At 42.0% G+C, this 25,052-nt stretch overlaps 2 protein-coding genes across 9 annotated transcripts; one reads left to right on the top strand and one right to left on the bottom strand.

Annotated features, from left to right (window-relative positions):
- The first annotated feature begins 260 nt into the window (after window positions 1-260).
- Window positions 261-16,977, top strand: LOC112287799 (uncharacterized). Of its 6 annotated transcripts, XM_090253460.1 has the most exons (22): window positions 261-636; window positions 1,380-1,585; window positions 1,755-2,470; window positions 2,729-2,867; window positions 3,034-4,643; window positions 4,881-7,139; window positions 7,382-7,570; window positions 7,811-7,925; window positions 8,069-11,560; window positions 11,788-11,924; window positions 12,123-12,356; window positions 12,498-12,849; window positions 13,062-13,175; window positions 13,348-13,478; window positions 13,815-13,916; window positions 14,083-14,370; window positions 14,657-14,815; window positions 14,911-15,275; window positions 15,397-15,472; window positions 15,598-16,220; window positions 16,469-16,527; window positions 16,698-16,977. In XM_090253460.1, the coding sequence occupies exons 1-18, from the start codon at window positions 395-397 to the stop codon at window positions 14,968-14,970; spliced, it is 10,545 nt and encodes a 3,514-aa protein (XP_090109586.1). In that variant the 5' UTR covers window positions 261-394; the 3' UTR covers window positions 14,971-15,275; window positions 15,397-15,472; window positions 15,598-16,220; window positions 16,469-16,527; window positions 16,698-16,977. The 6 variants fall into 6 exon arrangements, with proteins under 6 accessions (XP_090109586.1, XP_090109585.1, XP_090109584.1 ...); XM_090253459.1 differs by having other exon boundaries at window positions 14,657-15,275; XM_090253458.1 differs by having other exon boundaries at window positions 14,657-15,275; window positions 16,455-16,527.
- Window positions 16,978-19,087: 2,110 nt separating this feature from the next.
- On the bottom strand, window positions 19,088-23,468 carry LOC112287622 (F-box/LRR-repeat protein At4g29420). 3 transcript variants are annotated; one of them, XM_024530800.3, is made up of 5 exons: window positions 22,318-23,455; window positions 22,104-22,148; window positions 21,767-21,879; window positions 20,780-21,509; window positions 19,088-20,671 (listed from the first exon to the last, which is right to left on the bottom strand). In XM_024530800.3, the coding sequence occupies exons 3-5, from the start codon at window positions 21,830-21,832 to the stop codon at window positions 19,743-19,745; spliced, it is 1,725 nt and encodes a 574-aa protein (XP_024386568.1). In that variant the 5' UTR covers window positions 21,833-21,879; window positions 22,104-22,148; window positions 22,318-23,455; the 3' UTR covers window positions 19,088-19,742. The 3 variants fall into 3 exon arrangements, with proteins under 3 accessions (XP_024386568.1, XP_073392908.1, XP_024386569.1); XM_073536807.2 differs by having other exon boundaries at window positions 22,104-22,205; window positions 22,318-23,365; XM_024530801.3 differs by lacking the exon at window positions 22,104-22,148 and having other exon boundaries at window positions 22,318-23,468.
- Window positions 23,469-25,052: the final 1,584 nt, after the last annotated feature.

Raw genomic sequence — 25,052 nt, 5'->3', positions numbered from 1 at the left:
CCCAGAGGGATGCTTAGGATTCCGAAAACAAAAAGGGGCGTTCACCAATAAAGGAGAGCAGGATGGCGGGAAAGAAAAATGAGGAGAAGTTGAAAAGTAACCGAAAAGAAAAAAAAGAAATAGAAGGGATGAAAAAACGGGGGATTCTCGGCGCGGAGATAATGTCACGAGAGTGCTCGTCTTTCCGGTCTCTTGCGTTGCTTTCAAGATGCACGCCACGTAAACCTTATTGTATGTGAATTTTGAGGACTGTGAGGACCCATCTGGGCGAAACTTAATTCTGGCACATTATTGTTGAGCATGGGAGCCGAGGATTGTTCGACTGTGGTCTATTGGTTGTAGTTTAGGAAGGAGCCAATGGTGATGTGTCTCTCGGGGCTGGGTTGCTTCGATCATGCTTGAAGCGAAGGCGCCGTTGCTGCTGCAGCAGCAGCAGCAACAACAGTATCATCAAGTCGCTAATGCTGCGTCTTCTTTTTTGGATGCTGCGAATTCGACGTCGTCTGGCGACGATGCGGCGCGGGCTGCAGCCGTGGCGTCGCTGCACCGCCTCATCCGCCAGCCAGAAACAGCACTGTTCCTCCGCCGATCTGCTCTGGTTCTCGCGCGACGGCTTGAGCAGCTTGCCTTGGATAAGTGAGTAATTTTTTTAGGGTTTGGGTTCCCACAATCTTTTGTAATTGCCAAGCTTTGACTTCAGGTTCAATCCTCCGAAGCGCACCTCTTATTTGTCGTCAAGACATTTTCAGTGTGTAGGATTTGCGGTGCTTGCGATTGTTTCAGCTGAATTATGTCTGATGTAGCGATAGTGTTATAATCTCCACAGGCATAGGATTGAACTCTTCCATTTTCCGTGTATGTCATGTCATTGGAAATTATCACTGTCAATTTGCATTTTTTCAATGCTTATATATAGCAATAGCTATCCCGTGCCCAAGTCTTCTTGAAGAGAAATAAAAGAAGTAGCCAATCTGATGCCTGCAGTATTCCAGCAATATGTCGATCAACATGATATGTACCTACGATAGTCGACGGGGTTATTTCGTAACGAATACTACATTGCAAAGAAAACCTAATTAGCTAGAACATTTGTTATCACCGATTGCAGCTTTTTACTCCCGGAAAACCTCGTTAGCTATTGTTTACTTTTGGGATTGCACCATAATGTAGCTGTGAAAAACTTGACAGGAAATCTGTGTAAAATTATTTGCATTCGAATACTGTTATAATCAGGACATCTTTGTACTCTTTAAGCATGCTAACTTCGAGCTTCGTGAGCTGTCTTACCGTAAAATGTCGAATCTGTAGTGTATTTGTAGTTCTTACTGTTTCATACTCTCTTCATTATTGACCTCTCGATTGTTTGTAATTTATGGTAGGGCTTTCATAGTCAGGCAGGCCGCAGCTATCACGTATGGAGTATTGGGTGCAATGTCAGCTGGATTGGTTTTGACTGATATCGAGAATTCGGGAGGTCCTGCTGATCCCTTTATCGGGTGGGCTTTGCCTCGCCTTAAGGACAGCGCATTTGGTACTGAGGCTACTGGACTAGCGCTAGCTGGACTGCGGGAGTTTCTTGCTACAGGCAAGTCCAAACGTTCATCGTGTGGTTTCCATATTGATATTTTGGGCACAGACAAGAAATACCGATGATCCCTTAGTTTCCTTCCTTGTTGTTGCCGGATTTGTAGAAATCCTGGTTATTGAACCAAGCCTTTATTCACCGATTTGCTTCATGTCATTCTTTTGTGCAGGTGATGTGATGGCTACTGAAAAGCATGTGCCGCCCATTCTTAAAGCCTGCGAAGAGCTTCTAGAGAATCAAACGCCGCTTTTACAACTGTTGCTAGGAGTTCTGACAGTGTGTGGGGTTCGGTTTAGTCAACTTCTTGAGCCCTACTTTTCAGACATAGTTGATCTGCTTCTCGGATTGGCTCTTGATCCCGAGCATCTCGAGGTGGACCGTCGACTAATTGTTGACAACTTCCTCAAGTTCCAACTTATGTGGGCCAGAAGACCGGAATTTCCTTTAGGTTTGCTAAGAACTTTTCTTGGTGACATGGAGAAGTTAGCTCATGACCACTCCACTCCCACTCTGCAGCAGCTCCACCGGCTGCTTGCCCTCGCATCATGCTTTGTGGCAATTATGCAAGCCACAGCTTCGGGAATAGGCGAGGCAGACTCTAATGATTTCTTGATGGATGCGTCGAAGGAGATGCTGCCACGCGTGATAGCTTGCTTTGCCATCTTATGTGACAAATTTTGGCAGTTCAGATGGTTGAACGAGGCGTGCAGGTGTCTGATACTATTTGCGGAGGTTTTAAAGGAGAGCTTTGCTGTGTTTTACCCTCGTGCTCTTGATATCTTGTTTTCAGTTTCAGTATCAGAAAACAAATTGAGGAGTCGGCAGCAGCATGCTTCCCTGGGTTTGACTTTGTCTCAAGCTCCTCGTGCATTAAGCGCATCACAGGTTCGTTCCCCTATTAGATTAGAGATTTTAGAAAAGGCAGTTTTGTGCAATCCCTGCTTGGAATGAATATAACTTTCTGCTTTTTGCTAGAAATTTATTCCTGTTTTTGTGGAAAGAGATTCATATTCTTGATTGTCGATTCTGTAGACTGATGTTTTATATTATCTCTCAGCTTAAAAGCGCTTTGTGGATATGCTTTCAGTTCGGGGTTCTTTGTGCACGTTGATATGATGGATCTGGTGCAGCTGTGTTTCACAGGTACAAATCATTCTGCAAGTTAATATGAGGTTGATTCTTTGTCAAGGGCAGCAATTATCTCCCCAAGCTGTTTCTAAGCTTCTAGAGTGGCCCTCGCCTCTTTCATGCCTACGACTGCACCCAAGTCGCATCGTCAGAGGTATTTAATTCACATCTGGTGGTGAGGTTGTCTTCTTTGCAAGCTTGCTTGTGGAACTATAATTTCATTCATTTATTTATTGATTGATTTATGTCACTCTATGCTTACTAAAAAATAATATAGAAAATTACCAACCAGTTTTCTACGGTTGCTTATTTGCATGTAGGAAAAGTCGCTGCCACTTACATGCTCCTTTTACAGCATGACTCGAAAGAAGTTGCCGCAGAGGCTAGTACATGTTTGATTAGAGAATTAGAATTCTTAAGAGAATGGAAGCTTGCTTCCGTCAAAAGTGGGACACGGTCTGAGGAAATTTTGAAGAGGGAAGGTGAAGTGCAAGATTTGTCTGAATGTCAGATAAATACACTGTTCAGGTTTGACCTGATGCTGCTTCCATATAAGTCCGTGGTGAAAGAGGCCACCACTTTTGGAGTTTCACAAGCTGAACAAGCGTATGATTTAATGGAGCTCATATTGGTTAAATTAAATCCTTTTCAGGATCCGTTGCAGTGGAATCCACATGTGCAGTTGGTCTTATGGCAAGCCCTACATTGGCCTTGCACTTATAGCTCTTCTTCAGAACCTCGTCTACATTCGGAAGGAAATGACCGAAAGGATGAGAGTTTCATCAAATCTAAAGATGATGGAGATATCACTGAGGCAAGCTACATGTGGAAAGATCCGAGTATCTCTGCCTTAAACGGTGTCGCTGGCTTTAGTCTTATCACTGAACTTGCAATGGATTCGCATGCCAGTCTCCTCATAAAGCTGGAGGCACTCAATTGGTTCAGATTATATGCTGTCTCGAATTCTTTAAACAAATCAGTTTCTCGGAATCAGCAAATTACCAACGATGGCAATGAAGAGCACACATTGCAGTTTATATCGAGGTTACCAGACATGTTACTCACAATGGCTTTTGATAAGGAGCCTCGAGTAAGAGCAGGTGTGGCTGTGGTCTTGGAGGTCATTTTGCAAAGCAACCTTGTGAAACCCCTTCATTTCCAGCCAGTTACATTGGTCGCCCTTCAGCAACTTAAAAACTCCGAAATCTCTCTGCATGCGTTATATCAAAGGGTGCTCCAAGCTTATGCACCTGCTGCTTTGTGGATTCATGGATGGGCAATACAACTTAAAAGTCGGCAGCCCTTTCTTTTAAGCATCCCGCACAGTGGCAGATTGCATATGTTCAATGGTAAGCGAACTACGTCAGATCTTCATTTGGGGCAGCATCTCCGAAGTCATCAACTGTCAATGATCCTGAATTACTTATCCCAACGCCCACAAGTTCTTCCTGTACACTGGCTACAAAGAATGATATATAACTTCCCTTGCAAGATAAAGCCTTCGGCTATTAGCATAGAAGGGGATGAGCTGGAATCTCCTATTGAAGGGGAGGATGGTAGTGGAGATTCCGAGCTATTAGAAAAGTTGACGTCCAATACCTTATCAGCATTATGGTGGACTGTACAGGAAGCCTCCCGCCATTGTGTCACAGTCCGCCTCCGGACGCATTTGGGTGGTCCCACTCAGACATTCGCAGCCTTAGAGAGAATGCTATTAGATGTTCCACACCTCTGTCGCATAGATTTTGGACGAAAGGAGACAGCAATGGGAGGTCTGGCTAGCTCTATTACTGTGCAATTGCTACCGTTGCGTCTTTTACTAGAGTTTGTGGAAACCCTGAAGAAAGATATATACAATTCTTATGAAGGTTCTGCCGTGTTACCACCTCCACCAACACTGAGCGCTCTATTTTTCCGAGCTAACAGGAAGGTTTGTGCACTAAAGATGTTCCTTTTGGTGCTAGCATGAACGGTAGTGAAATTTCATTGCTTATTGTTCAGTTAGTGGCAGCTTGAGTGTTCACTCAGATACAACTTTTTTAGAATTTCTGGTTTACAACTGAAACTGTCATAATCATTATAAGAAAGGTTTGCATAAACATCATGAGGGACACATGGTTTTGCCAGCAAGTCAAGTTTTTCTAACTGTTGAATTGTTCCTTTTCAGGTTTGTGAGGACTGGTTTGCGCGCATTAGGGAGGCGTTCATAAATGCTAGCGTTGTCACTCAATGTCATGCAGGCACAATTGTCCATGCATCACTTCATCTGCAGGATCTGAGAACACTTATCCCTTCATCTTTGAGAGAATCCCGGGGTCAACTTTTGCCAGAAAATAGCCACAACATGAGAGGAAACATCCAGGGCGATTTGGCAAAAGTCATACAACATATTTCTCTTGCGCTCTGTCGATCACATGAAGCTGATGCTCTGCAAGGGCTCAAGGTGTGGGTTAAATCAGCTTTTGCACCAGTATTGGTCGAGGACTATCTCTCCGTTCCCAAGACAAATACTTCAATGGGGCCTTTTGCATGGTTAGATGGTTTAACTTACCAAGCTAAGGGGCAGTATGAGAAGGCACTCGCACAATACAATCATGTTATTCAACTCGACGATGCTTTGGCCATGATGGGCGCTGATGGTATACAGTTCATAATTGCACGAACGGTTGAAAGCTATGTGGCCCTTGCAGACTGGGAATCACTTGATCAATGGGTACAGGAACTGCAACTTTTACGAGCAAATCATGCTGGAAAAACGTACTGCGGTGCTCTTACGACATCTGGAAATGATATGAATGCTGTTTACGCCCTTGCTCGTTTTGATGCAGGGGATACGCATGGAGCCTTGGGCTACCTAGACCTCACTCCTCAAAGTAGGAGTGAGTTGACTGCAGATCCTTGGCAATCACTTCATAGAAGTCAGCAAATGATACTGCAAGTGATGCTGCAGCAGAGCACAAAAAGTGATAGAGTTGCCTCAGAGATTGCACTAGCAAGAGCAATGGTTGAAGATTGTTCCCAGGTGGCCATGCTGGATGGCTTAGCTCAAGCAACTCCTTATCTGATGCAATTAGAATGCATTCGGGTGTATGAAGCTTTCAGGGACAAAAATCTTTCGGAGGAGCGTCTAAGTGAACTTACTTCTCATTTTCCCCCACGTGTTGGCTGGCCACTGGATCATATGCATCAAGATTCTCAGCCATGGCTTAATTTGTTACGTGTTTATCGTGAGGTCTGTCCAAGGTCGTTGAGAACTCTTCAGCTGCAACAACAAATTGTGAGATTGGCTCGTAAACAATCAAATCTGAAGCTTGCGCGCCGACTACTGGACGAGGTTCTTGATTTGCAAGTCACCTCAGTCAATCTTGGATTGAACACCTCACCAAACCCACCCTCTCTTTCAGGACGATGGGAATATGAAGATATACTTTTACTTCATGCTGAAGAGAAGCAGGATGATGCTTTATTGAGACTCTGGCAATTTGTTGAAGACAAGATTAGTTCATGTCTCGAGTATCCTATCCGTGAAGAGCGGACGGAATCTACCAATGCTAAGGCATGCCTGAAGCTTGCAACATGGCTACGTGCCAGCTCTGCACAGTCCAACATGCTACAAGTGCTTGCAAGTCTAGGGTTCAATGCAAGTGACAGTGAAGTTGACCATTCTTTGTTCTCTAACGGAAAATTGAAGTCAGTTATTCAGCGGATTGCAGGGGCGGCAATTAAAGGCGCGACTATATGTTTACCTAAAATGGCAAAAGCATGGTTCTCTTATGGATATTGGTGTTTTACTTATGCAGAAGGATCTCACAACCCGGAGACTTTAGCTTCGAAGAGCTCATGTAGTTTTTTGAGTTTGATTGATGGAGAAACAAGTGAGAATAGTAATGAACTTACACGCGAGGAAATAACAAATATATTCGCCATTGTCTCTAGAGTTGCCGCAGGCCCTAGCGGTGACAACCTAAACCATTTCATTTTGGAGGGTGGAAAAGATGTGGATAACTGCGTCCAACGGATTGTAACTGCGTTCATAGCAGCGGGCATGTCTGCTGGATCTGAAGATATTGAGGGAGAACCGCCATCCTATCTTCTGTCTTTGCAATTACAACAACTATTACAGACGAACTCATCGTCGTGGTCTGTAACTCCTGTGATTCCTGAGTTGATGCGAATATGGTGGGCTTTTAGGTGCAGAAAAGTGAATTTGTATTCGTATTCAGCAAAAGGCTTTTTGCAGTGTTTGTTATTATCAAATCAGAAACTATCGCGAGGTGCCCTGCCAGCGGATGTCAAACCCATCAGAGAAGATTGCATGCTTAGTGCTTCTCTTTATCTATTGCGGATCATTGTTAATTATGGTGTTGAGCTTGAAGACTTTCTGCAACAACAAGGCTTGTTGTCTGTGCCACCGTCTTCTTGGCAGGTAATTCAAATCAACTCCCTTTACTTCATAGAATCACCAACTAATGATTAGAGCACATAGGAATGTGTCATGTGGAGATTGAAGACGGTGAATTCCATCAACCTTATCTGCTAGGTTGCTATCATTCATGGAGAAATTTAATATTTGCACAAATGAAATTTAAACCCCACCTCTCGTGATAAGCAGATATTATGCGCTAATGATTTTTCAAACTTGTATGTTCGAAATGAAACTGTGCGCAGGCCATTTCGGCTCAGATTCTGGCTCGGTTAAGCAGCCACCCAGAGTCCAGAGTTCGAAAGCAACTTAAGAGCTTATTAATGGCTTCTGCAAATTTATCACCGTGGGCAATAGTGTATCCATTGCTGGTGGATATGAATGGAAGCGACGAAGGCTTATCAGAAGAGCTGAAAGACCTCCGAGATGGCCTGGTAAATCCCATTGCTTTAGTTCCTAGTCTTGATCTCCTTCAATCTGTTCGTTATGTCACTCTCCCTTCGCTGCTGACGGTGGTCATAATGGGAGCAATTGCCTTCAAATCAGGAAAAATCATTGAAATTCGAATAAGATCTATCGCTCCCTTATCCCTTCTGGTTTTTTTGCATTGCCAAATTTGTCCAGGTTGAAAATATCTTTCTGGAAAGCTAAGAATAATAACCATTTTCTTGTAGATCAAGTTACATCCGAAATTGGCCAGAGATGTGAAGTCTATGATTGCGGAATTGGGTGCTATCACAGTATTTTGGGATGAGCAGTGGTTGAGCACACTACAAGATCTTCGAACAGGTTTGGTTCTTATTTGCAACTTGTTACAATACAACTTAAAATCATATGTAGAGCATTTGCTACATTATACGAGTTCTGGCATTTCTTTGAGCACAAATATGCTTTCATTGTTGGTATAATAAACTATGAAATTTGCTTTGCAGATGTAATGCGACGAATCACCACTTTGAAGCATGAAACTGCTCGAGTGGCAGAAAATGCAACACTTAGTCACAACGAAAAAGTCCGTATAAATGCAACCAAATATTTAGCAATGATGGCCCCTGTAATTGTTGCTCTTGAGCGTCGCCTTGCTTCTACATCCAGGCCACCAGATAATCCTCGACAATCTTGGTTTCAAGAACAATTTGGGAGCTCTTTGAAAAGAGCTATAGAAGTATTCAAGGCTCCTCCAGTGGGATCAGCTTCTCTTTCAGGTGTCTGGCGGCCTTTTGACATGATAACTGCTGAACTAGTTAGCCATCAGAAGAAGTCAACTATTCTGCTGAGTGAAGTTTCTCCTGGCCTAACATCGCTACAGTCCTCAGAGGCACCAATGCCTGGACTTGGATTTCATTCCTCAATTGTAGATAGAGATTCTTTTACGTCTCCCAAGGAGGAGGGGTCTCTAATCACCAATTATCATCAACCCGATATTATAACTGTTGCTTCTTTCAGCAGCCATGTCACTGTCCTTTCCACGAAAACCAAGCCAAAGAAGCTTCAGATAGTGGGGTCTGATGGTAATGTTTATCCCTATCTTCTCAAGGGCCGAGAGGACCTTCGTCTAGATGCTCGCATAATGCAGCTATTACAGGCAGTGAATTCCATGCTTCTAAGCCGCTGCGAAACTCGACGTCGAGTACTCGTTGTCAGGCATTATTCTGTCACTCCAATCAATGGACGGGCGGGTCTGATACAATGGATTGAAGATCTGACCAGTATGTACAGTGTGTACAAGGCTTGGCAGGAACGATCGGTTGCTGCATCCGGGACAAACCTCAACCATGGAGTGTCATCAGTTCCGCGCCCTAGTGATCTATTCTACGGCAAAATCATACCTGCTTTGAAGGAGAAGGGCTTGCGCAAAGTCATTTCTCGTCGTGACTGGCCACAGGATGTGAAGCGCAATGTGCTACTGGAGCTGGTCAAGGAGACCCCTAGACAACTGTTGCACAATGAACTCTGGTGTGCGAGTGAAGGGCTCAGTTCTTTCAGGGCTAAGCTTGACCGTTTTTCTGGTAGTGTCGCAGTGATAAGTATCGTAGGCTACATCTTGGGCCTCGGTGATCGTCATTTGGACAATATTTTGGTAGATTTCCGTTCAGGTGATGTAGTTCACATTGATTACAACGTTTGCTTTGACAAGGGTCTTCGGCTCAAAATTCCTGAGATTGTGCCCTTCCGTCTCACTCATACTATACAAGCAGCTCTGGGTCTGACAGGAGTTGAAGGGGTATTTCGCAAAAATTGTGAAGCTGTTTTACGGGTGCTGCAGAGCAATAAAGATGTGCTTCTAATGCTATTGCAAGTCTTTATTTGGGATCCACTGGTGGAGTGGATGCGGGGAGATGGTCATGATGAAGCTGTTATCGGAGGTGAAGAGCGCAAAGGCATGGAGCTTGCAGTCAGTTTGAGCCTCTTTGCATCTCGGTTGCAGGAAATTCGAGTACCTCTCCAGGAGCATCATGATCAACTTCTGTCGACATTACCTGCTGCTGCTATGGCGTTAGAGAGCCTCGTTAGAGCGGATGACAGACTTGAGCAAGCTGTAGCATTGTATTCTCAAGCAGAACAGAAGCGACGTGTAGCTCTGCATGCCGAAGGTGCAGCCATGTCGTTGTTTATGGAGGCCACGTCAGATCATGATAAAGCGCAAGAGGTCTTTACTGCTCAGGCTCAAGAGCTTGACAAGACCAAAGCTTTAATAATTGAAGAAGCTAGGAAACTGATTCTCTGGGTCAAACAGCATGCATCTGTACTAGAAGCGCTTTGCCTCGGTTCTGTACCAGAGTTTGAGAATGTTGCTCAGGTTGTAAGCTCTCCCGAGACCTTGTCCCTTAAATCAGCTGTGCTGTCTGTTGGGGCGCCTCTGGCAATCATTCCCGAAGCTACCCAAGTACATTGTCAGGAGATTGACCGGGAGGTCGCCCTACTGACAGCTGCACGTCAGGAGGCACTCCTGATTGCTGTGAAGAGTATGAAGGCATACTCTTTAGCCCTCCAGAAGTTGGTTCCAGCTAATTATATTGCCAGCAGTCATGTTCATTCTTGGGCTGAGGTCTTACAGGTGTTATCCCAAGATCTCTCACCTGATGTACTGGTTGTAGCAAAAAGGCGGGCTGGGGACTTGATTGCGCAATGTCATGGCCTGCAAGATGAGTCTATCCAACAGAAGTACAACGAGGTGCGGTCGCGTTATGAACGATTATACAGAGACCTGCAGAAACTGAGGGGAGATCTTGACAATCATGAAGCTGTCGCCAATCCAGAGACTCTGCGGAAGTCCAAGGATCAGTTTCTGTCCACAGCATTAACCCAGCTTCAAAACTTGGCAATAGATTACGGAAATGAAGCAGAAGAGAATCAGAGCAAGCTTATTTTGCTGTTATATAAGACTTCATCAACTCGTTACAATGAGAACTGGGAAGCTTTGAAGAAGTTGCAATTTCATTTTAGAAAGCAGAGTGGTGCTTCAGATAGCCCAGATGAAGTCCAACCAGATAAATGGTCTCTTGTTGAGTTGAATACCTTGATAGATAAGTGGATGTTCTTAGCGGATATTGTTGTAGAAGTGGGTAAGTTAGGTTCAAGTTTTTTTGGAGGCGTAAAGTCTGGATTTCGTTTACGGATGAATCCACTGACTTCAAGAACGTCTCAGTGGGGCCCGCGATTGAGTGCATGTGTATCTGTACTTGGAGAATTTTTCCAGCAGATGACGGTTTCTGTTTTCCCTGAAATTTTGTCAGCAGTCATCTCTCAGGATGCTGGGATGATGGAGGCCTTCACAGCTTTCACACATGTTCGTGAAAATGTTGATAGATTGATCCAGCAGCACATGGATTCAAGCGCAAATCGACCAAAGAATTTCGAATCTCAAAACGACGCTGGAGCTCAGGGGATGGACAACTATTCCTGGGAGGATATTGATTACAGTCAGGCGGACCTTCCTGGGCGAAAGGATTTGTCGTTCGAAGAGATAGTACAGCGATACAATATGCTGATGGACCTGAATACCGATTCTGATCTTCACATTAGACGAGGAAAGGTCTTGATTGCAGCATTCGCTCAGTTGTTCTCACGACTGGAAAGTCTCGATCAGGGTTTGACATCATTATTGCGGGAGGTTACTGATGAGGATCATTACAACCTGATGAATGAGTTTGATCTGGAAACATCAGAAGACACCGGCAACGTGTGGAGAGTTCCCCACTTGTCCCAGGAGAAGGCCTTTTTTGCTTGGAAAGTAAGGGTAATTGAAGGACTTCTTGATTCTTGCATCAATGCAATCCAGGATCCGTCTGAGCATGTGCTGCAGCTTGAGATGAGGCTCAAAGGTCGTCTTCTTTGGTTTTTGGGACAGTACCTAGTGTACCGATTAATGGCTGTGTTGCTGTTATGTGTAAAAGAGACACATCCGCTGACAGCAAATTCAGGTTTTAATCTAACTCACTAAATTTTACATAGATTTTAGTGTCATCACCATAAAACCTTTTGCTAAGGCAGTGATATTACGATCTCCTAGTTGACGATCACGTTTGGAAAGAATGCTACATGTCCTATGCCTCTATACTCTCCATCATTATGGGCACCATAAGTGCCAAATTTGTTACTAATGATATATTTTGATAGTCAGCTAATGGATGGAAGTGCTATTGTGCAGGTAACAATGAGATTTTAGAAGACAATTGGCGACTTGGGGAAGCAGCTGAGCAGGCATTGAGGTCGCTTCGTGATCACTGTAATGCTCATGATCTTGTAAAAGCTGCAAATGCAGCTGCAGTTACTTTGAGATCTCAGGCAAGTGATTCATTCTTAATATATTTGCCTGATAGAAACGTTTTTATAGAGTATGTTTCTAAGCTACTCTAGGCTGATATCGAGTAAAAGCTTCATCTTCTCTTAGTGTTAGTGATGTCGTATTTGCCATCGCTACTTTTTATGCTGTTTGAATTACTCTGGTTTTTCCAATATTTCATCATAGGTTTTTGAATTCAGGCGGAGGAACGATTGCAAGCCCTCGATAAGGTGCATTTGGAAGCAGCTCAATTGGAATGGTTAAACGAAATGATCTTGTCTGACTCGCTACTTCAAAATCAACCGCTAGGTGCACCAAGGTCCATGAGAGGTGATAAACAAGGTGTTGATGTGGCATGGTGGGATCGCAAGCAAATACGGAAGAACCTTTATGCAGCAACAGCTACAATTAGACAGGCTACAGAAGGGCTGCAGGTCAGTTGCTGGTTACTTGTTATTGTGTGAAATACATTTGAAATTGTTCTCTGACAGGAAACGTTATGATCGTATCGTTACGCTTGATTGATTCGCAACAAGAGAAATCCTCACAGATCAAAACTTCATTTTTCCGTGCAGGGACGAGAGATGGCGGGTTCGGCAGCAGAGGAAGATCTTAAGCGGGCTCTCGTATCTGCGTGGACCTCCGCAAGCGCCAGTTTCTCTAGTACAGGACGCAGGACTGGAATTCCATCTGAATTTTATGACCATCTTCACAGAAGACGTCAACTGCTAAGATCAAATCATGAACAAGCTGTCAACATTCTACGAATCTCTGAATCAATCCTCAAGTTTGAAGCTTCTCGAGATGGCTTTCTATCCATCTCCCCAGGTGATGGACTGCAATCAAACAAGGAGAGAGGCAGGATGTGGCAGCAGACGTACTTTGAAGTTGTTACTCGACTCGGGTCCGCGTATATTTCTTTCTCTAGTAAGTTTTATGTTTACTTTCATGTGTTTACATTTTGTTATCAGATGTTGCTTATGCATTACACATTTTTGGATGGCTATATCTGCAAGTTCGTGATCAGTATGGGTGGTTATCCAAGTCCTTCCAGTACCCAATATTTTCGATCTAGCATGCATGGGAACTTCGTCTTTCAAAATCTGCTTCGTTTATTAATGTGTACATTTTCGACACAGGATCAAAAGCAGAGTGGCAATCAGCTTTAGTGCACTTAGAATCTGCGAGAGCAGATTTGTCTAAGGTTGCTAATGAACTCCAAGCAGTATCCTCAGAAATTGAGTCTGCTTCAGGTATCTGACCTACATTACCTTTTAATACATCGACATTTAACCTTATCCTTTTCTTGGAGTAAGCTCTGCTGTTTTTTTTATCTTTCGTTTGTGTGACACTGTTTGCGTAAGGTGTTATTCATCTGTAGTTAGGCGCCTTCTTTGACCTGTTTATGTATTTGAACTTGTGAAGGTGAAGTCAAAGTCTCAATTCGCAACCTTCAAGCCTGGATAAAGGAGGCAGCCACGCGGTGGTCAGCAGTAAGCAACATCATTAAAAGTCACACTGCCCTTACCTCTGACGCTGGGCAGATGCTGGATGAGGTACCTTCTCTTTTGGGCTAAAAAATTTTATGTAGCATTTCTTGTAGTATATTGTAGGAGTTGTACGGTTCACTAATTTCAGTAGAGTTTATATCAGGAAAAATTATTTGTAACTCTGTGACTGGCACAGACAGTTATCTCACTAGGAACTGTGTTATATCAAACTTGCGGGAATTAGACGTTCCAAATGCCTCTCAATCTCCAAGACCCGTTCTGTTTAGATTGTCATGAACCTGGACTCTGGTATTCACTGAGATTTGATAGCTAGATTGCGTCACCTCCTTTTTATATATCTAACTACAATTTCTAACACGTCAACATTATGAATACTTGCAGATATTAGCAATTACAGAGGGAACTGAGGGTGCAGAGGATGTTCATGGCCTGGCTCAAGAGGGGGCTGCTGAGCATGCTTGTCTCATGACTAAGCTCAATGAGGTAAGGACTTGAGTGTATTTATACCAGGTCAAATGATGCTGCCAAATTTATGTTTCTTGAAAGAGATAGTTCTTTCTCCTGTAATTTGGAAGAACATTTTATTATAGTATTATCCTCTTCAGATTTGAATTTTCTGATTGAAAAAAAAAAAAATCCATATGGACAGGTTAATGAGTTGATCCTCCCACTCGAACCGTTGCTGACATCTGGAGCGCTTCTTGCAAGTAGTCTGGCCCGATTGTCATCTTCGGGAGTGTCATTAACGGAGAGCATGGTGGATAGAAGCTTAGGGTATGGTCACAACGCGGCAGTTCAAAATCATTCTAGCCTGAAAGAAACATCTGCAGTATTGAGTGAAACAATTTCAAGCCTTCTTAGCGCCGTGAAGAACTTGCACTCCTGCTTAAGCAAGCTCATTCGAACTGCAAGTTCAGATGCTGGATTTCTGCACAAGGTCTACCTATGGCTCTTCCATGTCTTACTATGGATCTAGCATACTATTTAGTTACTAATGATCTTTTTGTAGGAATCTAGCCATTTTTCCTTCTGTTGCATCTTTTGAGAAATCATTTAGCTTGTCGTGTGGAAGTTGCATCCTCTTTATTTCAGTGTTCTTCTAAATTGATAGGCAGTTGCTCTAGGATGAGGTTGGGAAGTGGTGTCTTGTACAAAATAGCTGTTACATACATTATGCAGATGTGTGTAAATTACTTATGTGTTTTTCCCTGTGGTCTGTTTAGGCTCTCGCTGGAGTGGGCGGGGAGAACCAGGAAGATAGATCCTCACAAGTTGTTATTGTTGAGCCAGATACTAATGAAGAATTTGCTCAAACTGATTTGGTTGGCAAGTCCACTATGGAGTCCATTTTGGCTACTGGGGATGAGATGCCAGTTTTTCAGGTATCTGATGATTGTTGGATATCTCCGCCTGATAGTGGGCATTCTGTTACTTATGCGGACAGTCTCATGACAGGCTCATCTCCTGAAATTTACAGAGGGTCGAAGGCGTTGGAAAATGGGGATTCCAACGCAGAAGTTCACCATGCGCTTCTTGATATTGGCCATAGCAAGGAGACTTCAGGAGATACATCAAATTTAGGTGTTAATTCAGATGTCGATGGCACAAGCTTAGACCTTAGCAGTCTACCAGCATCAAGTACCACATCAACTCCCGTAAGGTCTCAACAGATTGGTTTAAACTCTTCCAGTGACAAGGAGCCCTCAGTATTTGCAGCTGATATCAAATTGGAACATCATGTTGGGGCTGACGCAAGTTCAGGGGACCTACACAGACTTGCCCATCCAAGAGAATTTAAAGTGCCTGGAACAGACACAGCTACTCGTACTCAGCTTTTCAAAGGTATCAGCACGTCTCTTGACGGAAATCGTTTTGAAGTTCCACATAATCTTTGTGGACTAGAATCATATTTCGCTAATTCTTTATAAGGCAGCTTTCTGACCACTCATTACATGACATGCAGGGAAAAATGCATACGCAATCTCGGTTCTGAAGCGTGTTCAGATGAAGTTGGAGGGACAGGAAGCTGACGGCAGCAGGTACTTTTCTAATATTTAGGCTTATTACAGTTGTCAGTAGCACATATTATGTTAATATCTCACTACGCGCTCTGTCAGCCGACGATTATGTGTTCATATGCAAGTATTATGTTGTGTTGTGGCAGAAAACATGGGGTGGCAGAGCAAGTGGATATTTTGCTGCGTCAAGCTTCAGGGATTGATAACCTTTCAAACATGTATGAGGGATGGACTCCTTGGGTTTAAGACATGGTGGATACTTCCTGATATAGCATTGCCCAGCTGTCCCTTCACATACCAACAAGAGTTCACATTGTGATTAAGCACGGTGCATGTCCTGCGGACGTTTGAATGAAGAAGCTTGAGTGCAGGGAATTCAGGATAATACACTCTCTGTCATTTCTCGTTCTCTTTGGAAGCCCGAGTTGCAGATCTCAACTGGGAAGTGAGACCTAAATGAAGCTGCAAGCTTCACTGAGACGCTGTTAATCATCACACAATGCTTCCTTGGTGCTAATAGGAATCACTGGGACGGGACTGGAGGGACCACTTCGCGTAGGTGCCAGACGGAGAACTCGTCATTGTGGTTCACTGGGATGTGTCTTAAACCTGGAAATCGAAGTGGACAGTCACAGCTTGAATTTCCATGGGGCTGTATCTTGGAGTTTGGGAGAGATTTAGTTCGAAACAGTTGGTTTAGGGCTCTGGTTGCCTCCGTGTCAATGTTGGGGAAGAACTTTCATTTCAAGAGAACGCATGAACAAACTTGGTGAGCAGTACTTAACCTAAACGGATTATTTTTGTTAGACATTTGTGATGTCCACATTCACCGAGTGCAAACAAGAGTCGAACCTGCATCTGTATCAGATAGACTTGTTAGTTTCCTTCAGTCTATTTACTTCAACAGCTGGTACTTTGGTTATGAAATGCTGCATGAGAAGCTTATGAATATTATCATAGTGGCCAAGTTTAATCGTTGATGTAACTTCCTGTAGTGATTTAGTTGGCCTTTTTCAGGGGCAAATTTCAGTAAATGGAAACCAAGTCCGCGGGGTAGAAGCACATCAGCGCATAAGGTACTATCAGTGGAATACTCCTCTTTATTTTTAAAACAGAATAGAGTATGAAGTGTAGCTTTTAGTTATGTAACTGAGCGCGTTCAAGAATGGCACTTGAGTACCTTCGAGGGGTTTTTGTTACGCAAGTTCAGTGAGGTAATTGTGTACTTATTTTTGCTTATGTTCAGGTCAGTGATGGACGAGAAGTTGATTGTAGATGGATATGCTTGAACAACTAATATTAAGGCTTTTCATATGTTAAGATGTTCCTGCATATGAAGGTTGTGGCTTTGGGCAACTGGTAAACACTTGATTAGTTTGTGACATGTGCATCCCATCCAGTCTTTATGAAACGATGCATATGCGGGCAGCTCTGAGGTTTGGTCATGCTGTAGATAACTTCTCAGCCAACATATTTGTAAAATACGAGTACAATAAGTACCTGAAATTGAATTTCTGAAATTTGAATTAATGAGTAAAACAGGTGAATTTGATGTACACCTTGCTGATGGTTGTAACACTTGACAAGTTGAAACACATGGTAAAAAAAATGCTAATTATTGTAGTGTAGTTTCATATATAGTGAAGAGGCCTACTAGACTGACTCCACAATGGGATGCATAAGGATCTCTGCATAGGTGTGACTTCCTGCAGACTCAATGATGCATTTGAGACCAAGACTATAGTGTCAATATTGTTTTATAATGTGTACTTTAAAGTTACACCTGGATTCTGGTGTATACTCCATAGATTCTCTAGTGCGGCATTGCTCTATTCCTTGGGAACTGCATGTCAGACTGCTAAGGATGGTAACCTTTGATGTGCACAATCCTCAGGAGAGGACATTGGGCTTATTCTGAAATATTTGTGTGTGTAAAAAAAACACTGAAACAATTGTGCCATGTCAATTGATCATTTGAACAACATTATAGATCTTGGAAGAACAAGATAAAAATTCGAAATGTATTTTACATGTATAGGTTCAAAATCTGTTGGATGTATATATTTTTAAGATTCACTTACAATATACTTTTATATTTTTATAAATGCTTTTTTGGAATAGGTAATAAGAAATTACAAAATTCTATTGATAAGATTTAAGGTGCATCTGTAAAGAATATATTCTGAGATTTTGTTCTCAGAATTGACGCAAAGATTTAAAATGCTCTCTTCTCTTTATTAGCTTATATCTTTTTATATTTATTATAGTCTTATATTATTGGAATAAGTTGTGGTATCCAAATTTTGAAATATATTATATTTTCTTAAAATAAATTTTTTCAAATATCTTCCATTCTCTAAGATTGTTGTTAGAAAATTTCTCAATGATGAGAAATTTTAAAATTCTACCAATAATTGACTTATTTGCATGATATTAAAAAAATATCAATTTTTTTTATAATAATAAAAAATATCTACACACAATATTAGAAAATAATGAAACCTAGCCAAAATCTTTTTTTATGGTAATTTTCTTACAAATGTTTTTTGTCAATAAACTATTTGTATAACTTCTAAAGATCTTAGATATATCTTCGATTTCTACTATTTAATAAGAAATTCCATCTCTTATGCAATAATAAACCCAACATGTTATAATTGGATAAAATTATATTTTATGAGTATTTAAATCTCATCTGCTTTGTTGTATAATCTAAACTCTTCATTCCATCTCAATCTTAAATGATTTTACAAAATATATATATAGATTTCTCACCCAGTAACTGATATTGAAATGCCTGATCAAAATTATATTATACATTCATGAACTTTAAAAACATGAAATTTCTACTATTTTTTAAACAATTCAAACCTATTTCTAAGAACATGATGAAACAAATATGCAGCTAAAATAAATCTTGTGGAAATATTTCTTTAAAACAATTATGTCCTTGTTTTTGTTAGCATATGGTTCTTGAGAATGTAGATTTCTTTTTGAAGAAACAAATATCTAGAAATAAAACCAAAAACAAATTGGTAATATGATGTGGATGCCTAAATTTATTTCAAATGATTGTATTTTTTTTAAGAGATTTTTTGTCAATAAGGTTTTAAAACCACTAACTTTGCTTTCAAGTACTTATTTAAAAATTCAAAATCATTTTATCTAATTTAATTTTTGGAACTGTATCATATATTTTTAAAAACCAAATCAAAATTTTAAATATATAAATATTTGTAAAATATGTGGTTCATCGTAAAATTCAATATCAGCTAAATCCAACCTACCTTTGACACTTCTTACTTCCTTTTTTGACCAAAATATCACATTCATGACAAATCAATGATAGAAACATATATTTTTAAAACCTTATTGACAAAAAATCTCTTAAAATTACTGAGAAATAAAATATATTTTTGTCAATAAGGTTTTATTTCTCAGTAATTAAAATTGTTAATCCTTTTAATAAAATAAAATATATTTGTGTATGGTAAGAAATAAATTGGGATGCAACATATTCACACACTTATAAGAAAATAAAATTAAGACATTAAGAGTTGACAATTAAGAAAACTCCTGAAGAAAAAAACATCCTCGCTTATGAAGAAAAAACAAAACAAAACAAAACAAACAATATTAATTCACATTTTGTTGCCTTCATAATTGATTTTGCACAAATTTTTCCAGCAAAATGGAGCATCAGTACACAGGAAATCACTAGTCTCTCTTTGGATGAATTACTACAACACAACTCCATCCACAAATCCTTGTTGTCTGCCAATCCCAATTGTTCATTTCCTCTTCTTGTCTGTGTTCTTATCTCGGGCACCCAATTGTCACTCTTAAGCCTCAGCTGCCTCATTGTCGGTAAAGCACACCCCCATTAGGTCTAATCAAGACCTGGTCATCACACACACACACAACAACAACAACAACAACAAAGAAAAAAAAAAAAAAAAAAAAAAAAACTCTATTTTTAATAATTCTACTGCTTCTGGGCGAAGATTCCAAGGTCAGGCCTGACGGCAATAGGAGCAGACGATACCGATTTTGCAAGTTTGGTAAATAACAAAAACCAGTCTACCGCACATGCACTAATTTGACTGAAACTCTGCCAGGTATACAACAAGTTCTCAAGAGTGGGATAGATAAGAGTTGGTGGTAAATATTCACGAAGCTACACAGCATAACGAAGCAAAAAAGAAAAGGAAAGAAGAAGCAACAATTGGGTGCTGGTTGCGAAGTGTCTGTACAAGTTTTTGGTGCGGATAAGTGAGAGTGTTGAACATAATCAGAAGCTGAAGCAGGTAAAGTTCAAGCTTCGTTTCCAGGTCCCCATCGTCAATTTGGTGAGCATCGTGAATTCCTCCTCACATTTTGATTGGAAGAGCTGCCGATCGGCAGGGCTGTCTACATGAACGTAGATTTCCAGGAACTTGAGGGTGGGAACCGCATCCACCAGCCACTGCAACACTGACATGCAATTGTCCAAGCTCTGAACTACCATGTGCACAATGAACTTGGTCAGAGTTCGCCACCTCCGGAATGTAGCCAGCTCTTGGTTGATCTCGAAGGACTCCTCCATGGCATGCCAAAGGCCCGGGCCAACACTGAGTGTGTGCAAAATGGGGCATGATGCTTTCAGAACTTCAATGTCGGGGAGACTCCTCGGGATCTGCTCCAGAACACCTTCCCACTTGCCATCTTCCCCTAGAGCCATACACGGTAAATCCAGAAAAATCTTCTCCAGTAAGCGATTGCTCTTCATGAGGTAGGGGAGTATTGAGAAGTGTGAAGCTCCGAAGAGAAGCTCTTTGAGACCATTCACCTCTAGAAACTCTACGTCGGGTCGGTCTCGTTTCTCCATGCAGACTGCGACGTAGGTCAACTTGGGAGCACGCACCCGGAGTATTTCCGGACATGTCATCTTTAGTTGCAGCTTCTTAACTTGGGGAAGGTTTAGATCCACAATCCTGGCGCTTGTGGACAGTCCCAGACACAATACCTCCAATTTTTGGGATTTCATTTTGGCATCTTGGACACCGAAAACACTCACAAGCGCAAGAGTTACTAATACTGGCATGCAGTCATCGATGTCAGTGAGAGACCTTTCTGTCATTTTGATACACCGGAGAGTGAGACTTTCCAGCTTAGGTAATTTGTCCAGATCGTTTGTGTCGAGGTACATGTTCCTCAACTCTAAATGCGTCAATTCTTTGCCTGTTCCAATCCAGTCAAAGTTAAAAGAATTGCTTACATCAAAGATGTGTTACAAAAGCCATACACCCAGCCATGAATTCTCTAGTCGAAGAGACGGAAGAAACTTACAGTTTTCAGAGAGAACCCTCAGAATGGGAGACTGGCGCATGATGGCCTGCTGGCCGTAATCAACAACAGTCAAATGCTGAAGCGTTCTGAAGCACGCTGACACCCACTTGCGTACAAACATGGGCTCGCTCAACCAGAAGTCCACCATGTGTATCTCCTCCTTCTGAAACAAGTTTGCTTGCATTTCCTGGTCAACTTCAATTCGAAGATGCTTAACATCTTTCACACGCCCGAGCATGTTAAGACATGCGATTTTGAATGACACATAGGCGGGCGGCTTAGCTGGGGCTAACCTTCCACAGAGACCATCCTGGGGTGGGTGTAAGGATGAACGTGGGATAGGAGCAGGCTTTCCAGAGAGAGCATCCTGGGGCTTGTGTGCAGAGGAACCTGAGATTGGGGCTGAGTTTTCATTAACTCCATCCTGGGGCTGATGTTCTGAGGAACTTGAGCTTGGGTCTTTCGTTACGCAGGGCTCAACTTTTTCCTCATCGCTGTCGTCCTCCGAGTCTGTGTCAAGTTCATCTTCATCATCTGAGGTTGGGCACGGGACTCTAATAGGAAAGCGCTTTCGTGCCAGAAGGAAATACTTCTTCAGGCAGATGAGATTGAGGCTCTGAACATTTCGCACAGCGTCATCCATGGCTCTGCTCGTTGCCGCACAATTGGCGAGGTCCTTTGCATCCCTGACCCTATTACAGATGTCTGATAAAATGTGAAGAGGCAACACCTGCAACACGTACCCCCACAATGAAATTAGCAACTGTGATACTTTTGTTGATGCTAGAAGAAAATAATCAATGGTACCACCATAAGATGCAATTTCTAAGATAGAAACATATCGTCCTTCCGAAAGTGGAATCAGATGGGCAGCTTTTGTGCGAGAGAAATTCGTGTGAAAGCTACATAAGCTCTATAGATTTGTGTTTAACTCTTGTATCAAAACGAACAATACAATGAGGTGTTTAGTGTATATGGTTATAGTACCTCCTCCATACTGGTGTGGCGCTCTTCGACAACATCCTCCGAAAGTGTGGTATGCATTTCCGCCATGATTGTAGCATCAACGTCTATGGAAGTTGGGGTTAATTTATGTTAACCTGCAACAAATCACAGATTTCAGACTTGCGAAACTCCTTGTTCATAGCAAAGAACGACGTCACCCCGCTACCCAAAGGATGGAACAGCTCAGAAAAATGCCTATTGCACAAATTAGGACAAACTCATACACGTGCTTTCTCGACCAAAACATGATCCACGACAAATTGCTATCAGTAGCATTAACAGATGAATAGCTCCATCTATCTGAAATAGAATAACTCACAGCGTTATAATCCAAGAGTAAAATTCTTTGCTCCACACAAGTTGCCTGTTCGTGACCCGAGTTCCGGAATGAATTCAGTCATGCTTTAAGATCCATGTAAGCCTTCATCGCACCGATACTCATTACTCATCGCTGTGTATGTACTCTCTATCCAATTGCATATAGTAATCCTTTAGAGGAGGAGAAATGTATAATCCATGATTTTGAAGGTCACCTGATACCATCGCTAGGAACGCACTTGCGACGCGTCATAGCTCCCATACTTGATCTTCTTTGTCAGATGACAGACCCTCCTCCAGAAGAAGCAAACTTCTACTGATTCACAGAGACTGCATAAAAAAATTATCTACTGCAAGAAATAGTAACATTAAATGCACATGCGCGCAGGCCTCTGGCTGTGGCATTCCAGCAAGGACCTCGTCACTGGATGATACCTGAACTTGCAACAAGATATTGCAACTCTGCTAACTACGCTCTCTCTAGAGATGCACGAGTCCATAGAAAATGAAGCAGTTATGCTCTCATTCAGACTTTTTTCGCTCGCTTGGAAGGACAGGCAGCTATTCCTTAACTTTTCGAATCTATGCAGTGACATTCAATCGAGTGTACCGATTTTTACTCGACGATCATTTGTGTTTTGATGTGGAGCAGGAAGCCCTCCAACAGATACCTACCTAATCAGCAAAAATCTCTGCTGCGTTCACAAGTTTACAAATTCTGTAGTCGAGACGTGTTGTACTCAATTTGGATTTTCAGTTCTCCAAACAATAATAACAACCTCGTCTTCCGCGCCCAATTCACAGAACTAGAAGCTTCTCGACACAACTAAATCAGGGAACCGTGGAAACCTACAAAAGACTAGCTCCCACTTTCTGGAAGAAGTGGGCAAAAGAATGGCACTATACAACCATTCGCAGCACTATAACCATCGACGGGATGCGAAATTAAGGCCCCTGCTGAAACGCACGGGCCACAGAACGACCCAAGTCGCGTAGGAAAAGAAGCTAAGAAGCTTGTCGGTGCTGGAACAATAAAAAAAAATGCTAGACCTACTAACGGGATCGGAAAGAAGCACGCATTCCCTTCAAGCCCATAAAAAAGGAGCACTAGGATACGTGAGGTCGGAATACAGGATTCGCTCTAGAACATACAGAGTAGACCCAACTCAGTCGATTCCTCCGTCAGCAAAAAGGTCCTGGACATGCGCGTATACATACACTCCCTCTCTCGCCCGCTCCGCCACCGCAGAAGCAGAGACCGGGGAAAACCATATATAGAGATGGGAGAAAATCGATCCAAAGTGCAGTGAAGGGAAGGGGAGATCTCGTTCTAGCTGTGAGATGCTGCTTTAAAGGGTGTGGCGGGATTGAAACGTCGCAGCACATTGTGCTTGGAAATGATATTCTTGTGCTGGGGCAAACGCCGAGGAAGGAAAGTGGGTTAGACAAAGTAGAAGGTGACCAGCCCGGAGTAAAGGAGGCATCTCCACGTTGTTACCGTATTGTCATTATACACCATTCCTTCTTCTTCTTTTTTTTTTCTTTTTTTTTTCTTAATGCAAATTTTATGCTCTTTTTTAGAGACAGGAAATGAGTAGCGCCTACTGCAAGTGTCAAGTTGTGTGCGGGAGAATGAGTCGCACACATTGTTCCTTTCATTATTGACTGGGTTTAACCGTCATTCGTTGATGCTACATAAGCTTGAATAACAAGGTGTTACCCGAATTATGCCACCCTACTTACATACCATCTTCAGACAAAAAACTGTGCGAACTTCGAAGCCTGTGAATGGAGTTCACAGAGACTACCAGCACCAAACAGGAAAAGATGCGTGCCCGACTGTGAGCCACACCGGTGATCTGTGACTCACCTACCATTGAAACTCGACAACGACAAGTTTCAATCTCCGACACCAGCCTTGGATATGACGATCAGCTCACCATAAAATCGCTTCGTCACAGAAAAATAAAAATAAAAATGAAAACGTAAATTCTACCACTACCAACATTCCTACCCAGCGAGGAAACTCTGGCAGGGTTGGGTAGATTGAAGCGCAGTAATTCTCATTCTCTTTGGGGATCGAATGCTGTCAAGCAACAGCACAGCATGCAGCTCTGAGCCTGCCTGCAACAACACAGTGGTGGCTCAGATCACACCAGTAAGCATGGCACAGAATGGCGATGGAATCGTGACATAAGTTATATATCTGTTTGTCTTCAGCGAGATAATTGCATGAAAAAAGGTGGAAGCTTGAAGTGGGGAGTAGCTGCAGGGATAAGAAGACGAAGAAACCCACAAGAGAAAAGTGGGCGTTGTTGCTCGCATGGGAGAGTCAGAGCCATGGAACAGCAGCAGCAGCAACTGCAAGAAGCATGGGAGTGACTGCTGCGAAGCGGAACATGGCGTCAGGCCCACGACTCTTCCGTCGCGGAATCTTCTGGGCTCTGGATGAACGGACCAGTTCTCGTTCCCCGATTGGAATGTTCATTCATCCTTTTCTATCCTTGTTAGAATAGTTTCTAACAAAGAATTTGAGATTAGTTTCTTACACCAACTCGAAGTTTATTGAAAAACTTTTGTAATGTTTTTAAATTCTAGAAACAATGTAACATAATTTTTTATATGGTTAGTATAAAAAACTTTTAGTATTTGGTTAAATTTCTAAAACATGATTAGATATTATATTAATATAATTCTTTGAACTTCTAAATCTGTTAAAATTACAGAAAAAATTATTTTTGTGTCATAATTTGTGAGCTTCCATATTTTACTAGACCCCTTCTAGTTTGCATAACTCAAAAAAAAATCTTGTGTATAATTTAAGAGAAATTTATAGTTTTGAGAACCTCCTCTTGACGCTTCTATAGGATTTTATTACCACAGTATAAATAAAAGAACGAGAGAAGAAGTTCATTGGTCTTACTAATACAGATTTTAAAACAACCCAAGT

The sequence above is a fragment of the Physcomitrium patens genome, chromosome 10 (genome assembly GCF_059467195.1).
Source record: "Physcomitrium patens ecotype Gransden chromosome 10, ASM5946719v1, whole genome shotgun sequence".
In the NCBI taxonomy this organism is placed as follows: domain Eukaryota; kingdom Viridiplantae; phylum Streptophyta; class Bryopsida; order Funariales; family Funariaceae; genus Physcomitrium; species Physcomitrium patens.
Note: the sequence above shows the minus strand (reverse complement) of the source record. Positions and strands in the feature narration are given on the sequence as shown.

Excerpts from the sequence above, each read along its gene's own strand:
- LOC112287622 (XM_024530801.3), bottom strand. The coding sequence starts at position 21,832 with ATGGCGGAAATGCATACCACACTTTCGGAGGATGTTGTCGAAGAGCGC. Across the intron at positions 21,510-21,766 it reads GCCACACCAGTATGGAGGAG|GTGTTGCCTCTTCACATTTT; the intron begins GTACTATAACCA and ends TACGTGTTGCAG. Across the intron at positions 20,672-20,779 it reads GAGGGTTCTCTCTGAAAACT|GCAAAGAATTGACGCATTTA; the intron begins GTAAGTTTCTTC and ends GGATTGGAACAG.
- LOC112287799 (XM_090253459.1), top strand. The coding sequence starts at position 395 with ATGCTTGAAGCGAAGGCGCCGTTGCTGCTGCAGCAGCAGCAGCAACAA. Across the intron at positions 7,926-8,068 it reads ACTACAAGATCTTCGAACAG|ATGTAATGCGACGAATCACC; the intron begins GTTTGGTTCTTA and ends TTTGCTTTGCAG. Across the intron at positions 12,357-12,497 it reads AGGCTACAGAAGGGCTGCAG|GGACGAGAGATGGCGGGTTC; the intron begins GTCAGTTGCTGG and ends TTTTCCGTGCAG.